Raw genomic sequence first — 18,143 nt, forward strand, 5'->3', positions numbered from 1 at the left:
TATATATAAATAAATAAATTGATTATCCTAGCATATTTGAATAAAGTAATAAGAGGTTTTCTATAAATTAAATCTTACTAAAAAATTTTAATGCACAATATTTTGAGAAATATTACTTTTAACATTACCTTAATTCTAAAAATTGTATCTATGATACTAAAAACTAAATTTTTAAACTATGTCGATAAGCTTTCAAAGGTTCGCAAAAATGTCTCATACCTCAGAGATCTCTTTAATAACATCATACTTAGTGTTAAAATAACTAAAATTTATTAGCTGTAAAAGCAACTTAATATAGTTGCTTTTTACAGCTAAAAAAAAAATCTCCATAAGATTTTTAACTCTTTACCTTAGTTTTTGTTTTTCCTTTTTTTACAGAACCTTTAGGTCTACCACGGCCACGCTTAGCAGGAGCTTCACCTTCATCCTTCTTCTCTTTTTTATCCGAAGCAGGACGACCTCTTTTTTTGGCTTCTTTTGGGGAAGACTCCTGTTGAGCAAAAAATTAAAATATGAATATGAATATATATATGTGTGTGTGTTTGTTTGTTTATTTACTATATGTATATTTACACACATATATTTTAAGTATTTCATTATTAATAGTTCTTGTAATTACACATTTTTTTTATTTTTTTTTTTATAAAATACCTCAGTATTCTTAGGGCGCCCCCTCTTCTTTTCAACAGTAGCGGATCCGTCGTCTGACATCGTCTTTAGAATCTGTAACAATATTAATTACTAACAAATAATCCAAATTAGATTTATTTTAAATTGCTTATGACCTAAGTTAATAATTCAGTAATATTGTGAGGTAATAAATTCGATTAAAAAAAATTATAAGTAAATCCAAACCGCGCCCGCCATTTTCAAAATAATAAGAATACAGCTATTCTCAATTAACTGAAGGATTGAATAATAAAATATCGGTTCTGACGAACACAGGATACTGACCGCTAGTTCTATTAAATACTAGATTTTATATTAAAATAAACGAATATTTTTTTAAAATTTTCCATCAAAACCAACAAAAGAAATTAATTAAATGAAGCTTTACGCATCTGAATTTTCACTGATGGGACCTTCGGCGTCTCTCTGCTGACGCCATATCCCGCATTTAGATTTTTGCTAATAAAGGTAAAAGTTCTTCAAATCAGCTTAATTTTATTTCTAAATATTAGTAAAAAATGGTTATCCTTATAGAAAAAATCAACAGATAGAAAAAAAAATTCGGTATACTCACAAATAAATGTTAAGTAGTCGAAGAAACGGGCGATGTGTAACGAGACCCTGTCCAGTGCTGAACGTGTTGTGAAGCTAGGAGCCAGTTGCCGCGCAAGCGCAATAAGCAGATGTATATTCCTTTGCCTGGCAGATGCCTACTGACAATGGAACCCCTTCTAATTTATCACAGTTAGCTTTAACGTACTTTTCCCATCGTTAGATAGTCGACTATAGCGTCCTAATCAAAACATTAAATTTATTATCCTAGCGTATATTGGCTCATATATTTGGAATATTCATATAATTTAACCTAAGCATTTCACATTTAATCAATATCCTATTAAATAATTGTGTTTAAGTTTATACGTTTTGTATCTATTAAATACTTAAATCACTAAATCCTTTGATATTTAATTTCATGAGATAATCATGAATATAACCATAATGTATTAAATAAACTGAATTATATTCAAATAAATATGTACATTTTCAAACTTAAAATTTAGAGATAATTAGTTTACATGAATTTAGTTTCAATTTACTTTGAAACTAAACTGTTTATTACTTTGACTATAGTAATGAAGCAAATGATTATTTATTGAAAAATAAATAACTTAATTTTTTTAAGAACCTGACATGTATATTATAGGTAATATATATATAACACAGATATAGTACTTGTATATGTATATTTTACTGATTTTCTAATAATTTCTCTATTTTTTTTTAAAAACACTTAAATATAAATAGAAGTTTTTACTTAAAATATATTTTTATATTTTATAATATTGAATATTTTTATTACAAATTTTTATAGAAATTATAAAAATTCTCAACAGAATGGTATAACCAGTTAGGTAAATCATTAACAGTAAAAATAAAATATCCACTACCTATTGTATGTTCTGTTGAATTATTGTATTGTATCACATGAGGCATTAGGTCGTAAAACATGGTACCTGCAAAAATTAAAACTTTTACCTTTTTTTTTTTAAAGTTTTAAATTATTTTTTAATTACAATGTTTTATCTTCAACCAGCAATCACTTATCATAGCTTAATATCAACATTATTTTACTAAGAAAACAAAATTCCTAAAGATTCTTTCAACAATTTATTAAATCCCTCTCAAAAACTTCATAAAGAAATACAGTTACCATATTTTACACACTATGGCTCCTATGTAGATATTTGGCTGTATGTGAATGAAGAAGGATATGGTCCAGGCTAAAGTCATGAAAACCACAGCTAAAAACTAATGTTAATTACTAAGTAGACACTATTTATTAATTTTGTTTTCCTAACTGGAACCCAGAGCATCTCCTTTATTGTATTGTATATTTTTATTTTAGTGAAAGATAGAATGATGTATGACTTTATTACTTCACTCAGAGCAGTAAATCAAGTGGGAATCCTGGACATTTTAAAATATGGCAGCCCTCCAAATTATATCCGACTATTTAAATGATTTTGGACTTAATATGATCTTATTGAAAGATTATTAGTTTACGAACAGTGGGAAGAAGATTTGTTGATGGTTGGATTGTGATTAAGGAAGGAAGATGAGAAAGAAAGAAAAGAAGCATGAAAAACTTTTGCCTCTCTTCATCAGGGCAAAATGATAACAAGATACAGACATTTTAAAGAATGATAAGACTATCAGAATATACATGGGAAGTTTTATAAAAGATGAATAAAAAACAAATTGAATGTAGTAAACTAAAATAATATAAATTTAAATGAATAAAATACTTACTAATAACAAGTACAATTACTCATTACTTACTAGTATTTGTTATTAGTACAGTAATAAGTGATTGTACTAGTTATGTATATAAAATAAATTATTTTATTCATTTACATTTATATTCTTTTAGTGTACTATCTTCCTATTTTTTCAGTTACACATCTTCTATATTACTTGCTATATATATTCTTATAAGGTTATTTATTATACCTCAAAATTTACATTTAGTCCTGAAAAGGTACTAATTTATATTTTTTTGTTATCTACAGGTAATCAATCTATTCTAACCATGGTGGGAGGGAGGGTTCAAGTATTCATTTCTTGGGACTGCCACAAAATAAAAGTCGAACTCCCAGGCTGGATTTAAACCGGCGCTGCTGCAGTAACAAGGCAGTGATGGTTTGACACCTTTAATCCCTCAGCTACAAACAGCCCTAAGCCTTAATGTTGAATTTTTGTTATCCCTGAATTATCTGAACCCTTCTTTTTCATCTGCAGTAGATCATAAAATCTTGGTTATAACCAGAACTGAGTGGCTTCTTTCTGCATTTTATTTAGAAAAAATTGCATAGCATTTAAAATTTTCTTTTTAAAATCTTGAAACAATGTATCAAGTAAATATTTCAGAAGAGAAACATGAAGTATTATACTGATCTTTGATTACACTTTTATCATTATTATCAGATTATCCAACAACAGTATTTCTCATATACATATAAACTATTTCACTTCAATTCCTATGACCGTTTCCATCTTATTTTATTTAGATTCTCTAGTTCAGTACACTGGAGCAAGTGACCGATCAATCCTAAACCCATCCTTGTACCTTTGAAATTTTATTCTTTTCTTCATGTCATACCATTTTACCTTTTAAATCTAATTTTTTCAACCTTCTCCAACCAATAGTGTTCTCTGACAATTGAAAATAGCCTTTTTCAACTAGTAAATATGCTTATCTATTTCTCTTTCAAATTTTGTAGATTTTCTTTTTCTTTCCTTAATTATGTATCGATATCAAATGAAGAAAGGACACCATTCTTTCCTAGCCTAATAAGACTTAGTGGTCCCACAACAATTTTTGCACTAATCAGGATTCTCGAGGCCAGCATTAATGAAGTTCTCCCACCTGATTCTCCACCTCTTCAACAATTTAGAGATTCTCCCATATCTAACACAACTTTAAATATACATTTCAATCTTCACAATGCTGTTACTTCAATTGAATTTATTAGATTCGTCACCTGTAATTCTGAAGTATGTAACCTCCTTTATTCAGTAATTGCTAAATCGAAATTAAAACCAATATCTTTATCAGAATGGTGTCTATCCTATATCAATGAGTTACCTTGCTACACCATGCTTATTATCTCTTACATGTCTGTTACCAAAATTGTGCTATTTACACTTGTGATGACAGTATATAACATGGAAGATTACAACAGATGCTAAAATCAAGTGACCTCAAAACTTGAATGGTCAATAAAAAACAAAATTAAAGTACCAATGAACTTTGATCAAATCAGCAAAAAATTGCAAATTAAAAATCTAATAGCACACATTTTTTTCACAACATGTAATAAAACCTAAATTAGTAAGAATGAATGAAAAGGGCCGATAGGTACACAAAGAATCACAAAACTGTTAAGTAAAAAAATATATTTTGAAATAATAAAATTTATTAAAAAACAGTCTAATGATAGCTATGATAGATATAGATGATATTAAACTGATAATCAGAGACCATAAATAAGTGAAAAGATAGTGGAAGTAAAGAAATTTCTTAACCTTTAATGTTACAAAGAAAAAAAAAAATGCAGTATTTAAAACATTTGTTGTGACAAAAGGAGAGAAGTCCATTTGTTTGTATGTTGAGTGTTGTACTAGGATGGCTACTCTATTGATTGACCATAATTTGTAACTAGTGCTTTCAGAGTTGTCAACAGTAACAGGTAGATTAATTTTCAAAACTTTAATATTGAAATGCAATAAAGGAATGGACAGGATGTCATGTATTCAATTCAATGTTAAAAAAAAATGTCAAATAATTTTCCATATTTTCTTTATATAATTTCATAGATATCTATAAAAAAAAATTTTAAATATAATTTTGTAGAAAAAATATGCTAAACCATAAATGATAAGCTAGGAATTCTTATGACATTATTATTTTTATCATTTATTATCTCCAGGACATTAAAAAATGTCTTACACCAGACAATTCAACTAAGTTTTCTCTTGTTTTAATGTTTGAATATATTTGTGAAAAAATTGATAAACCAGAAATGGATCAATTGGAGAAAAATGCAAACAAAAAAAGCTGTCTTATTTTGAAAGTAACTAACTTTTTGAAGACAGAGTTAATTTTGAAAAAGTTTTAAGGAAAACCCCATGGTAGTTTTATTGAATAAATGAAAGTGAAATTCTGGGGATGGAAAAAGCTTTAAATGTTCGCGGAAACAGAACATTGTAAAGGTTCAAGTTAATTTCTTACATATATTAGCAAAGATTTAAGACTATAGATCTATACAATTAAGAAAGCCCTTTTCGTTAACATTACTATTTATAACAAAATTTGATGAAAAAAATCTCTATACAACAAGACATTGAATTTCAAATATATAAAGTTGTCTTTACCAGAGGTCAATAAAAATATGTACTTTGGGTACAGACATAGCTTATTCTAATTCATATTTGAGATCAGGAATCTAATTAAAATATTATAAAATAAAATATCTTTTTATACTCCCTGGTGCAGGAAAATAATTTTTTAATTTGTCTAATAAAGGATAATACATAACAATCTTAACTCTTAGCAGAACCAAGGGTAAGATATTCCATGGTATTTCTAAATATAAAGAGGAACAGTACTAATAAGTTGGTAACACCGTTTTATCATTATTCTTTCATAACTTTACTTCTAAACAGTTGAAAGTGAAAATGCCAAGAACTCAATTTATTATTTTATATGAAATATACTTGTTAAAAAAATAAAAGAAACAATATGGGCTGATATGTTACTGGCATAATAAATAAGGAATTTGATACATTTCATCCAGCATCCTTTAAAGGTAAAGTGATTTTCTAGAATATTAATGCAAATGAATTTAACTATTTGGATTGTATTCATATATGACAAGAAAATTATTTTTGAAAAAATTTAAAAGATAGGAAGAAATAATAAATATTAGTTTTGCTCTCCTTTAATATCAGTATCTTTCTAAACATAAACAAGAGGTGGGGTGAAAAGAGAAAAATACTCAGCCGATGTATTTTAATTTTTTACCAATTTATAAAAAGAAATATTAAAAAAAAAAAAAAAATATGAGCTAGTCCTGAGAAGCGAACCTTCTGGGGTTGATTTTATTCCTTTAAAAAAGGAAAAAAAAAAAATAAAAGAAGATATTTTAGAGGTAGTAGTATACAAAACAAGCTTTGAAGTGGGAATTGAAAATTCCAACTTATACTATTACAACTTTATTAATTATGAGAGATAGTTGACCATGGATAACGTACGAGGAGATGGTTGGGGGTGCGGTCAAAATGAAACACAAATAAGTTGGTGTAACCTATATTTAATTGTGCCAACGTTTCCGATGGAGTTTCTAGCCTTCTTCAGGGCTAAGAACAGAACAAGATACGCAGTTACCAATAAGTATAGAAAATAGATGATTGATAGAAAAATAGGAATTGACGATTTTTCTGTTTTATTTTCTATACTTATTACAAGATACGCAGTTACCAATAAGTATAGAAAATAGATGATTGATAGAAAAATAGAAATTGATGATTTTTCTTTTTTATTTTCTATACTTATTGTGGTTGTTATCTTGTTCTGTTCTTAGCCCTGAAGAAGGGTAGAAACTCTAGTCGAAACATTGGCACAATTAAATAGGTTACACCAAATTATTTGTGTTTCATTTTGACCGCACTTCCAACCATCTTCTCCTCGTATTACTGCTTTAGTTAGATCACAGTGGTCGGCTTATGCTTGCTGAAGAGATAAATAAACTACTCGACAATCTTTTTTATCTAAACTAACTTGCAATATTCTGTATAATTGAGTTTTCAAGTTCCAGCTGATAGAGGTTGTTTTGTATAGTAGTAAAATTTTAGGGTTTTTTAATTATTATAACTATTTAAAAATTAATTTAGTTTTTGTCTGAATTTTTCTGTTATTTATTAATTAGTCATTATACACTACAACACACAAACAACAAATCTAAAAGTTTTTTTTCCCTATTGTGTATATATGTATTTTTGGATATTCACATATTTTCAATTTAATATACATTTTTACATAGCAAATGCTTTTATTAGAAAATTGTTTTACATATTTATTTTTAATAGAGGATATTAATGCATTTTTTGAGGAGAAAAAGGTAAGTTGAAAAATAAATTAAACATTCTTTTCTCTTAATGAAATAAGATTACTTTACCAATGCTACCCTTAGATTTTTTAAAAAAGGAAAATCTAATATATTATTCCCTGGAGTAAGAAAGTGTGTTGATACTTCTGTCGAACAGCCTTAGATATCAGTAAGCCATGGGTCCTCCAGATTATGGGAACACATATACACTATACAACAATATAGCATCATTGAAGTAGGAGCTACACTTTAGAATAATCTTTCCTCAATACTATCACTAATCGTAATGGTTTTAAATTTATAATATATTAGAATAAAAAAAAAAAAAATTAAAATTCTAAACATTCCTAATGTTTGTCATAAATACCGCCAGGTTAATGGTAAAAGTGATAAAGTGGCTATAATTTTCTATGTAAGTTGATCACTGCTACCACTAGCCCAACAATATTATTGACTTATTAAAAGAAAGAAAAAAAAAAGCTGACATTGTGTCATCAAAAACGATTGGGGTAATTTAATATATTTTTATCTTTTTTGAAACCCTCTTACGACAGATGAAATTTTTTTTGATAAAAATTATAGTCCATGTGTATTTTACATCGGTGATATATAAATTAAAAATAAAATAGAATGAAACGTGTAGAAAACTAAACCCTTAAATTTTACAATAGCTGACTGACTCACATTATATATAAATGTGGTACAAAACATATGCACATATAGTAACAATTTGCAAATATATGCATGACTCAATTTTCATTATTAAGTGAAAAGTTAATTGGTGATTTTTTTATCCATATTAGAATTCCTCCTAACGTATAGTGGAAACCAATATTTGTTCAATGAATGCCCAAAATTAGAAATCGCCTTCTTCACTGATGAGAAGTAGCTTAGCTGCTTTCGTTCATTTTCATCATTCTCTGAAGAAGAGTCCTAAAAAAATATAGATATAACTTAACAGCAAAGAAATATTGTATATAATATCATGTATTACTTGTTTAAAAAGTAGCATTTATCCATATTTTAATTTTTGAATGGTTTTAACAGGCAATTCTCAAAAAAATTAAAGATTTATATTAGTTTAAGTTATAGTTTGATTTATAAACTTTTTTAAATTTTAATAATACATAAAATAAGTGAAGGGCCAAGAATTAAAACTGTTTCTCTTTTTTCATTTTACTTATTATTAACTTAAATTACTTTTATACCATAAAATAACAATTCTTCTGTATATTAAATGAACATATCAGAGAAACTTATTACTGGCACCATTTCTTCAACTAGTTTTTTCTCATCAGACACTACTATAATAGATTATAACTGATTAGAAAGGTTTGTAGACACTCAATTTTATTTTGTATATCCCTATTGATCCACATCTAAAACACATATCAATTGCATACTTATCATTTAATTAAATGAAGTATTTTTCATGATCATTCATACAGCTAGAAATCAAAAAATTATAATTTGACTAATATAAGTGGCAGTGGCAATGGTCTGTTCTGTCTCGATTATTTTAAAAAACGATCAACATTTATTTTTAGAAATCTTTAATTTTATTTTATTGATAGGCAGTTAGATTAAAATTTATTTATCATTGGTTACGATTCATTGATCTTGATCTTATAAAGTATCACCAGTCTTTTCAAAACCAATCAGGATTGGCCCATAGATGGAATTAAGGTAGCGGAACAAGTATTATATATGTAAATGTGAATTTTTGTATCACTCTATTGCTTTTTAACTCCTTATAAGATTTGGTAGGACTTGTTAAAATGAGTTTATGGCCTACGCCAGCAAATATCACAGTTTTAGTAATAATTGAAACATCAAGATACGCTTTAAGTGGCCTTTAAAGCAGTAGAAAAACAGCTTAAGGATATAGAAATTAAGTTTCTTACAACCAGTTTATAGTCCTGTTTTTAATTCAATAGAACATTCCTGGAATCAATGTGTAAGATGTGTCCCTCTTGATAATTTACAGGAGCTGAGAACAATTTTAATGGATACATCAGATGGAATTAGATGAGGTATACTAACCTCATTAGAAATGAACTCCAAAGGTTTGTGGTAACGTAACAGAGCAACAGGAAATGATACTTAATATTGAAAGTTCATTTTCTAAATAAAAATATAAAGGTATAATATTTGTTTCTTAAAGTAAATTTAAGTATTTTAATCTTTTCTCCTCTTATAAATAAATTAATTTGAATCAATTTTGCTCCCATATACTAATAACACATACTGATAAGTGAAGTACGCTGGAAAAACACTTAACAGATAATATAAATAATTTTTACAAATAAGGCGACTTAGAAGATTATAAGATATTAATACATACTAAATTTGAAGAACATCCTGCAGAAAGCTTGTTTTTTTTGTTTGGACTGTGACAGTCTGAGACTTCGTAATTATCCTTCAAAAAAAAAAATTATAAATAGTTATCGATAAAATATAAAAGCTATGATAATTTGGTTCGAAATATACTAGAACCCTCTTACTTCTAACTGCTTCCGTTTCTTAGGAACAACTGATGAGGATAATGAATTAATGTCCTTAATTCTGAAGTGTCTAAGACTTCCTTTCCTCTTTAATGTCTCCTGGTTTTGCTGTTCCTAAATTAGAAAACATGATATAAATTAATAAACTCTTGCTACTACAATATAGTAGTAAGTTTTGTTTTCTTAATAAACCTTAATCTAGATTGTCTTAATAATATTAAAAAAAATAAAGCAAATAAAATATTAAGTGAGAGGGGGCCATTATGAACAGATTATTTTGCTTCGATCTGGGTTCTGCTGATGGCAGCTCTGCTTTAATGTCTTAATATGATGTAATATCTGACCGACTACCTTGTTAATTTTTTCACCTATATTATTTATCAATAACATTACAATTGCTGCAAATAAAATTTTCGTAGCAATAGGATCATTCCCATTCCTACATTTTTTTTTAACATTAGCAACCCCTAAAATTAATTTAGAAAAAATGTATAGTATTTTTTTTCACAAAGTTGCAATGAAAATTGGAGCCTCGAAGAAATGATGAAATATTTTTTTCAATCTGATTAAAAGATAAGATAAAAACACGTAAATACTAAAAATATATTTTACCTTCAATATAGCTTGCTTAATAATGGTAATCCATGTTTCCATTGTATAAGGTTGTTCAGAAAACAATGTTAGAGTGACTGGGTTACAAATTATTTGGAAATTCTTAGCTCCTGGATGTATTAAACATCTGTTTAAAGGTAGGATGCAAGAACAACGAAGAGAATTTGCTTCACCAAAAAGTGCTCCAGTCATTTTACAACAAACAATGACATCAGACATAAGAATTAAATATATTTGACGAGGCCTCTTTCCTTTTTTAGATATCTACAAAGAGAAACATTGAAAATCGAAAAATATTAATAGCATGCATCAGGATAATCAGTATGTGAGCCTATAAATTCCTTAAAAATTCTGTGATAATATTGAAAAACAATGTTAATGATTCATATGATTTAAAGATTGGAAAAAATAACAATACCTTCATTAATGACCCTTCTTTGATCAATTTTCTTCCAGGACAAATTAGAATAGGATCCCCAGAAACAAAACTTTTTTGTAACTCGATGATTCGTTCCATATTTTCTTGATCACTTACAAGGGCATTTATGTGTTCTGTGGCTTTTTCTACTTCTCTAATAGCATCTGTTAGAGTATAGAGAAAAAATTAAGATATCACAGCAATGCTTAGTGATTTGCTTTAAGAAATAATGGGCTTAATATAGTAATATACCTCTTATTGAGGAATGATGGGCATGAGTTTTTGGTGTATAGTTCAGAAGTTCTTTAAGCAACAATCTATAACGAGGTATCCTTTGAATTGGAGCTATCAATATTGAACCCAGTTTTGCACCTACTTCTGGTCTTGTTTCTTGTTTTTTAATAAGTGCATCAAGTTTACAATTGCACTTCGGCAATTCCTTGAAAAAAATATGAATTAGTGTTATTTATATCTAACATTAAAATAAAAGTTAAGAAAAAAAGTCTTAAGATATTACAATATTAAAAACAGAACAATAATTTATAACCTTTTTAACACCAGAACTATAAGAAAAACATGACAAACCATTATGGATAAAATTATGCATGAGAGCCACATATGAAATATTGACTTAAGTTCAAACATTGACACAATTTTATCATTTCAGGATTAGGAAATAGAATTGGACTGAGGGAAATTCCTCTTAAATAAATGAAATATATCTTTTATTCATCAATATCCATAGTCTAAAAAAAGAAATTATACGTTCATGGTAGCTGAAGTATGACACAAATAATTTAGGATTGTAAATTTTGTCAATGTTAAATTTTTCATTAAAATTATTTTAGCAATGTTTGAACTTCATTTGTGTTGAAGTTGATGAAATAACCACTCATAATCATTGGGATATTGTCTAGATCTTTATTCAACCTTCAGTAGTGAAGGCAAATAAGACTTTATGAATATGGTCAACGATATCTTTAATTTTTGATTTGATTTATATGTAGAGGGCCACCGCCATAATCGTCTGTCCATTTTCCAATTCACATATGTTTGTACAAATATTACGTATTCTCGAACAAACAAAACCCAGTTCATTGGATTGATGTATATTTATATAGATGTTAGGAGTCACAATATTCGAAAGATTCTTGTCATTTCTATATATAGCTGTTCTAGCACTCAAATTTAAACGTTTAAATTGTAAAACAAAATAGAAATTAGCAACATCTAGTCTTTTTTCATTATGTAACCATGTTTATGTTAGCAATATTTTATAAGAGATGTAATGTTTTATGACTTTATCAGTCATAAAAATGTCCAGAAAGAGAGCTCTCAGACTAAAAATGACCATGTCCAGAAAAAGAGCACTCAGACTTTTGTATTTAAATGAACAAAATGATACTCCTCTACTACTTGTCATAAAATCAATTAAAACCTATCACAGTGTCTGTAATTGACAGAAAATGTAATATACAAAACTCAGCTCACAAATCACTCATTGAAGCTGTACTAAGAACTTAATAAAATGTGGGATTGTTGTCTGTCACAATAACAAATAGTCCATTAGTGTTTGTAACTCATGATAAGACTATACATACTAATTACTAGGTTTGGGTTTTGTTGTATTCATGTAAAATGGGACCAGGAGTCCCTCACTTAAGATTTGTGAATGGTGATTGCCAAATGCCGATTTCTTATTACACATATTAAGTGTAAGGAGAACCACTACTAATAACTTTAGTTTCGTTTTCCAATAAGTCAGAGAGAGAGTGGGGTCTATTCTTTCAGAGTAGAGATATTAAAAGGTATTGTGAACTTTATTTTTTGTAATTGTTTTTATGTAAAAAAAAATAAATGCTAGTTTTATTTTATAAAAACGAGAATAAAAATAAACATGTTTTAATTTATTATAGAATTTTGCCTTCATTTATTCCAGACCAATCAGCTTTACCATATCTAAAGAAGTTTCACTTCAGAAATATTTTCAGTACTTGAAAATAGATAAATGTCCATCTACAGTTTTTAAAACATCTATTAACAACTGAATCCAAATTTGCAATAAATAACCAACCCAAATTTTGTGAATTGAGTTTTACAAGTTATGGTAATCTTCTTTAGAGGACTTTTCATATCTCAACAAAAACCCAAGGCATACAATTCCTCTATACCAATATTAGATATAGAATCTTGACTTTCTGTATAAAAATGAAAGTTCATGAAAAACTTATTAAAATAACTTAAAAAAATACAATTTTGCCAAAAAAGTAGGTCAGTTCCTTATTGCATGAGTGGGATTGTACAATATTAACCTTTTAAACAAAAAAAATTATATACCTGTAGGGCACTCAATCCATGCCTGTATTGGTAAGCATAAACTGAATATAGTTTGAAAAATGGTGCAACTTTAATAAATGCTCCAGCTACATCCTCTCCATGTAGTCGCAATTGATTTAGAAGTTCACCATTTACATTATAAACTGATTCCAAATTTTCAAATAGATGGGTAAGGCTGTCTGGCAATGGTAGTTTTGATTCTAGTAATGGTTTCTTGAAATACTAAAAAAAAAAAAATTTTTTTTGTACATATAATAAATTAGTAATCATTAAGTCGAGCCTGCCTCAATATGAATATAGGGATAATTAAGGAAGATAAAGGTCCTTGTGGGCGTCAAAGAGGTGGGAAGGGGGAGAGTATGGAGCGAGGAAGAAAGAAGAGTACAGACTCTGGAGGAAGTCTAAAAGAATGAAGAAGAGGTGGGAAGAAAGGAAAGGAGCGGGAATTTGTGGGGAAAGTTGGGAAGAAATGTTTTTCGTGTTGTATATAAGGCCGTTTCATGTCTAAAAAAAATAATAAATATATATAATTGGTAAATATATAATAATATAACACACACGGCCCTGTTAGCCTTATAGTTATTCTAAAGATAATTGACAATAAGGTAATTAATAAAGGGTCCTTTGCCTTGTTTAGAGAACTTTATTTGTGTTTAACATTTTCCTCAAAGATAGAATTAAAACAATATTCATTAGCAGATTAAAAGGTTGTGACGAACAAATTTTATTGTATTTCTATTAACAATATTAGGGAGCAAGATACCTCAGCCAGTGAGGCCCTCTGCTCATTTTTACAAGTCTGAATTTGATTACCGCCATAGTAATTAATAATAAGATAATAGAAGAGTATAACCAGCCTCAATAAAGTGAGAAATCTTCAATCGGGGGTAATGTGTTAAAATCTAATGGTAGAGTGAGATCCTGACTAAATCATCTCCTCCCAGGAAGAAACATTACTTCTGTACCAAGCACGTATTATTCAAATCCAAGACCCTTTATGGATTGTAGTAGCAGAGGTTTATATACATAATTTTGACTAGTTTATCTTTATTGATAATGATCCACTGAATAAAATAATATAAGCTGAGTTGAAATGAAAGACAAATAATATATTGGAAAATCGCTGATTGACCCTGTGTATTAAGAAATGTAATATGGTCTGGGTGCGGTCAAATAAAACTCAAACAGTAATAACTATTATCTATCTATAGCTCACTCTGTCCTCGACTCCCGTCAAAACAGCCCTGGAACATGGGGCAAAACGTTGGCTCAATAAAAATAGTATAATTATTTACTATTTGAGTTTTTTTTTAACCGCACCCGGACCATATTCCATTCATTATAATAACTATTATAATTGAGCCAACGTTTCAGGGCTAAAAAAGATACAAACACTTAATCTAAGTAAAAAAATAAATGGAAAATTACAAGGGTATACAATGAAACATAAAAATAAAATAAAAGCATGATTCAGGTTTAAAGAGTGTTCTGACAATTTAGAGAGAAATGCAGTTCTTAAGTTGATTCTTAATTTCGCCTATATCGATATGGAAGAAATTGCAGCATGAACAAGGTATCTGAAGGTATGAGAACAAGGTATCTGGTAAACTACATTGGAACGGTGTATACAAAGGATAGGATCTTTTAATTTGGACATCACCAGACCAACATACAACAAAGAATTTGGAGAATAAAACCAGCATAAAAGAAATTATTCTGCTTTTATTCTCTAAATTCTCACCTCCATACTTAATTTAATTATATTTTACAGTTACTATCCTTTCTTTTTCTTTGATATTTATGCATCTTATTTTTAATTTATATTCATATGTTGCCAGATTAATTATACTTACATTAATTACTTTATTATTTATTTTTCTATTATGTAATTTACATACCTCTATATCCCTATTAATTTGGTATATTGTCTTTCTTTATCATTTATATTTATTGTATCCCATTCTTATAACTTTATTTCTTCTGTTTTCTATCTGTGTACCATTAAAATTTTTATTTTTTTGTTTTGTTAAATATTTCTTCCCCCCTTTCTACTATGTATATTATCATTTATTGTTTACCTAATTTTAATAATTTCTACATTGTTTACTTTTAAATTGTTTTGTAACATACTTAGCTGCCATCCCCACTCCTCCCAATACAAACGGTTCACTCTGACTTGGACTTCTGTCAAAACAGGTATGAATTCTGTCTCATTCATTTTCTTCCTTTATTTTTGATTTTATTCTTATCCCCTTTTTTCATCTTTTAGTTTGTACCTTTTTTTTTATATTTCTTCTTTTAATCTGTTACTAGTTCCGATTTCATTAATTGTTTATTATATCCTTTTATTTTTCTTATTTAATTTTTATGTTTCATTTTATACCATTGTAATTTCTCATTTACTTTATTACTTATGTTAAATGTGTATCTTTTTTAGCCCTGACGAAGCCCTGCAATGTGGGGCAAAACGTTGGCTCAATTAAAATAGTTATTACTATTTGAGTTTTATTTGACCGCACCTGGATCATATTCTATTTACAAATAATATATTGTAATAATTAAAAGATTTATTATTAATCAATATAAAATCATATATAAGAAATAATAGATATAGATAGTTATTGATCATAACAAATGTTCCTTTTGTTAAATATAAAAACTATTAGAGTTACTAATATAATTGAAACTGTTATTTAAACAATACATGAGACATTTGTGAAAATAGCACATGGGTTGTTCCTGAAATAATCGTTTTCATTGTTTTATGAATTATCAATAATAAAATAATGATAAGTGAAGTTACTGGAAACTTTGTTTATTACTACTATTACTTAAATTAATTTTAATTAAGTTAATTTAAGTTAATATATTTAAATTCAATAATTTGTTAAATATTCAGCAAATTATTGTATGAAGTTTTACTTAGTTCGAGAGCTTCGTCTATTTCCTTCAAACAGCTGGGTAAGGTTGATTAATACTTTAAGAACAGTAGCCAATTTTAAAATTAACTTAAACTTGATTCATATGCTCTACTTTGTTCTCTGTACTTATACACAATAGTAAATAATAATATTTGTAAATAAATTGTCAATGAAGTCGATCAAATATTTGTTATTAGCTTCGATAAAAACAAATAACCCATTCTAGTTCTTAAAACAATACATACACAATAAAGTAAACAGACAATAATATTGATAATTTTATTAGGCTTGGCATTTGATTATAAAATAAAATACCAAATTATAATGCTAAAATTGCATATTAAAATGACACTAAACAAAAGTATTCACCAGTATATACTACTGATAAGTATTGACTAGTAGTAATGAAATTCTAAGAGGTAAATTCTAGTCATCACAAAGATAAAACTATATACAACACGATTATTTAAATTCGTGCTCTACTTAGTGGCAAATACCTTATTATTTTTAGTCATTAAAGAAAATGCTTTTATATGAATCTGTCAAATCTAAAGTTACAGATTGCGTGTTTTGTTTTTTGAATTTATAATTAAAAAACAAAAAGCATTAGTTTAAAACAAAACACTGAATATATATGAGCAGTTCAGGACCAAATCAATCATCATTTTTCCTAATTGTTGGTAACAAAACAAAAATCTATCACAGGTATAGTCACTTTTTTAATCTTATAATTTATTTTCAATAAAAAAAATTAGACTGCATCAATTTTAAATTTTCCTAATTGATGAATCTAGTCGTAAATGAGACTTTTAACAGAGAAACCTTTTAATCCTTATCAAAATCTTTGTCCAAACCTCTTCTTAGGTGTTGAATATCATATAACTCCAGTTTTAACTTACAAACTTTTAATTTCAACGGTGTAATTGATATTAAATCTTCTTATAGCACTTATTTTCCAGCATGATACTATAAATGTTTATTGACATTAAGACAGCTAAGTTACCTAGAGCAAATAGATAAAGTTTGCTTTTCCTCATATATTTTGACCACTAATGTAGTCAGAAAAAAGCCCTTTACAGTGTGATTTAAAATATCACAATGATCATGTACCAAAAGTTATTTAACAAACCTAATAACATAATATAGATACACTTTAACGAAATTTGCAATTTTTTTACCCTAAATTTTCTCAGAGGAACAAACTTTGGCAACAGGTACTTTAAATAAATTAAGATTACTATATAATAATAAAGCAGTCCTGCAACACTGTTCCACAAACTGTCAAATAAAAAATATTTAATAGTCAAAATGTGGAGAGAAACAATATTAATATTACCTTCATAGCAATCTCTAGTTGATTGAGATATGACATTTCAGATGTAAATATCTCTTCAATAGCTTTGGCTTTTAACTGTTGTTTTTTACTCTGTTGATCTAATCGAATTTGGTTGTCTAGAGCATTTACAACTAAAAAAAATTAAAAGCAAAAATCATTAAACAATTGATGTTTATTTTTCATTAAAATTTTAATTTTAAAGAACTAAATTAAATAATAAATATTACATTTAGCAATTCAAATAATGTGGAGATGAAAAATAAGTACCTTTTAGTTTAGTCCGAGTTGTCAACACATTCCTTTCTTCAATAAGTAACTTGAGTTCTGAACTTAAAGTTGGAGTTGATGGTAAAGTGTTCATTTTAACTTAATAAAAAAAATCAAGTTATTAAATCTAAGGGATTCTAATTTCTAAAAAGCGTACACGGCGTACAATTTGTATATACTTTATTATTCACTCTGAAGTAAATAATCATACTTGGACAACAAAACCGTTGAGGTTTCAAACAATTTGAAAGTTGGCACTCGTTTTACAACATGCTTACCTTATCTTGTAGTATATAGCAGGTGATGTAGGATTCGAAAATAACTTTACACAATGAATCACTTGTTGTATCGTTACTTAAATAAAAATAATAATATATTTTTTTTTTATAAATTAATAGTATACAAAGGGTC

At 27.6% G+C, this 18,143-nt stretch overlaps 2 protein-coding genes across 3 annotated transcripts; both read right to left on the reverse strand.

The window, feature by feature from the left end:
* Window positions 1–349: 349 nt before the first annotated feature.
* Window positions 350–1,393, reverse strand: LOC106692745 (high mobility group protein I; the record flags this gene model as incomplete). Its single annotated transcript, XM_067049294.1, is given in 3 exon segments — window positions 350–490; window positions 652–723; window positions 1,244–1,393. Coding segments are annotated over 2 exon segments (201 nt in total), but the record flags the coding sequence as incomplete, so codon positions are not given.
* On the reverse strand, window positions 1,337–18,079 carry LOC106692737 (FYVE, RhoGEF and PH domain-containing protein 3). 2 transcript variants are annotated; one of them, XR_002945232.2, is made up of 10 exons: window positions 17,733–18,079; window positions 17,466–17,596; window positions 13,209–13,430; window positions 11,124–11,310; window positions 10,872–11,035; window positions 10,454–10,717; window positions 9,842–9,955; window positions 9,682–9,756; window positions 8,022–8,270; window positions 1,337–1,462 (listed from the first exon to the last, which is right to left on the reverse strand). XR_002945232.2 is itself a non-coding variant. In XM_014438857.2 (9 exons), exons 1-9 carry the CDS (start codon window positions 17,824–17,826, stop codon window positions 8,112–8,114), a joined length of 1,410 nt encoding a protein of 469 aa, XP_014294343.1. In that variant the 5' UTR covers window positions 17,827–18,079; the 3' UTR covers window positions 4,603–8,111. The 2 variants fall into 2 exon arrangements, 1 of the variants encoding a protein (XP_014294343.1); XM_014438857.2 differs by lacking the exon at window positions 1,337–1,462 and having other exon boundaries at window positions 4,603–8,270.
* Between the last annotated feature and the right edge of the window lie 64 nt (window positions 18,080–18,143).

This window comes from Halyomorpha halys, unplaced genomic scaffold (assembly GCF_000696795.3).
Source record: "Halyomorpha halys isolate HHAL.00 unplaced genomic scaffold, Hhal_1.1 Scaffold6.1, whole genome shotgun sequence".
Classification (NCBI taxonomy): domain Eukaryota; kingdom Metazoa; phylum Arthropoda; class Insecta; order Hemiptera; family Pentatomidae; genus Halyomorpha; species Halyomorpha halys.

Coding starts and splice junctions, on each gene's coding strand:
- LOC106692737 (XM_014438857.2), bottom strand. CDS start 17,826: ATGAACACTTTACCATCAACTCCAACTTTAAGTTCAGAACTCAAGTTA. Junction 13,431..17,465: donor AACTAGAGATTGCTATGAAG/GTAATATTAATA, acceptor TTTTTTTTTTAG/TATTTCAAGAAACCATTACT. Junction 10,718..10,871: donor AAGAAGGGTCATTAATGAAG/GTATTGTTATTT, acceptor TTCTCTTTGTAG/ATATCTAAAAAAGGAAAGAG.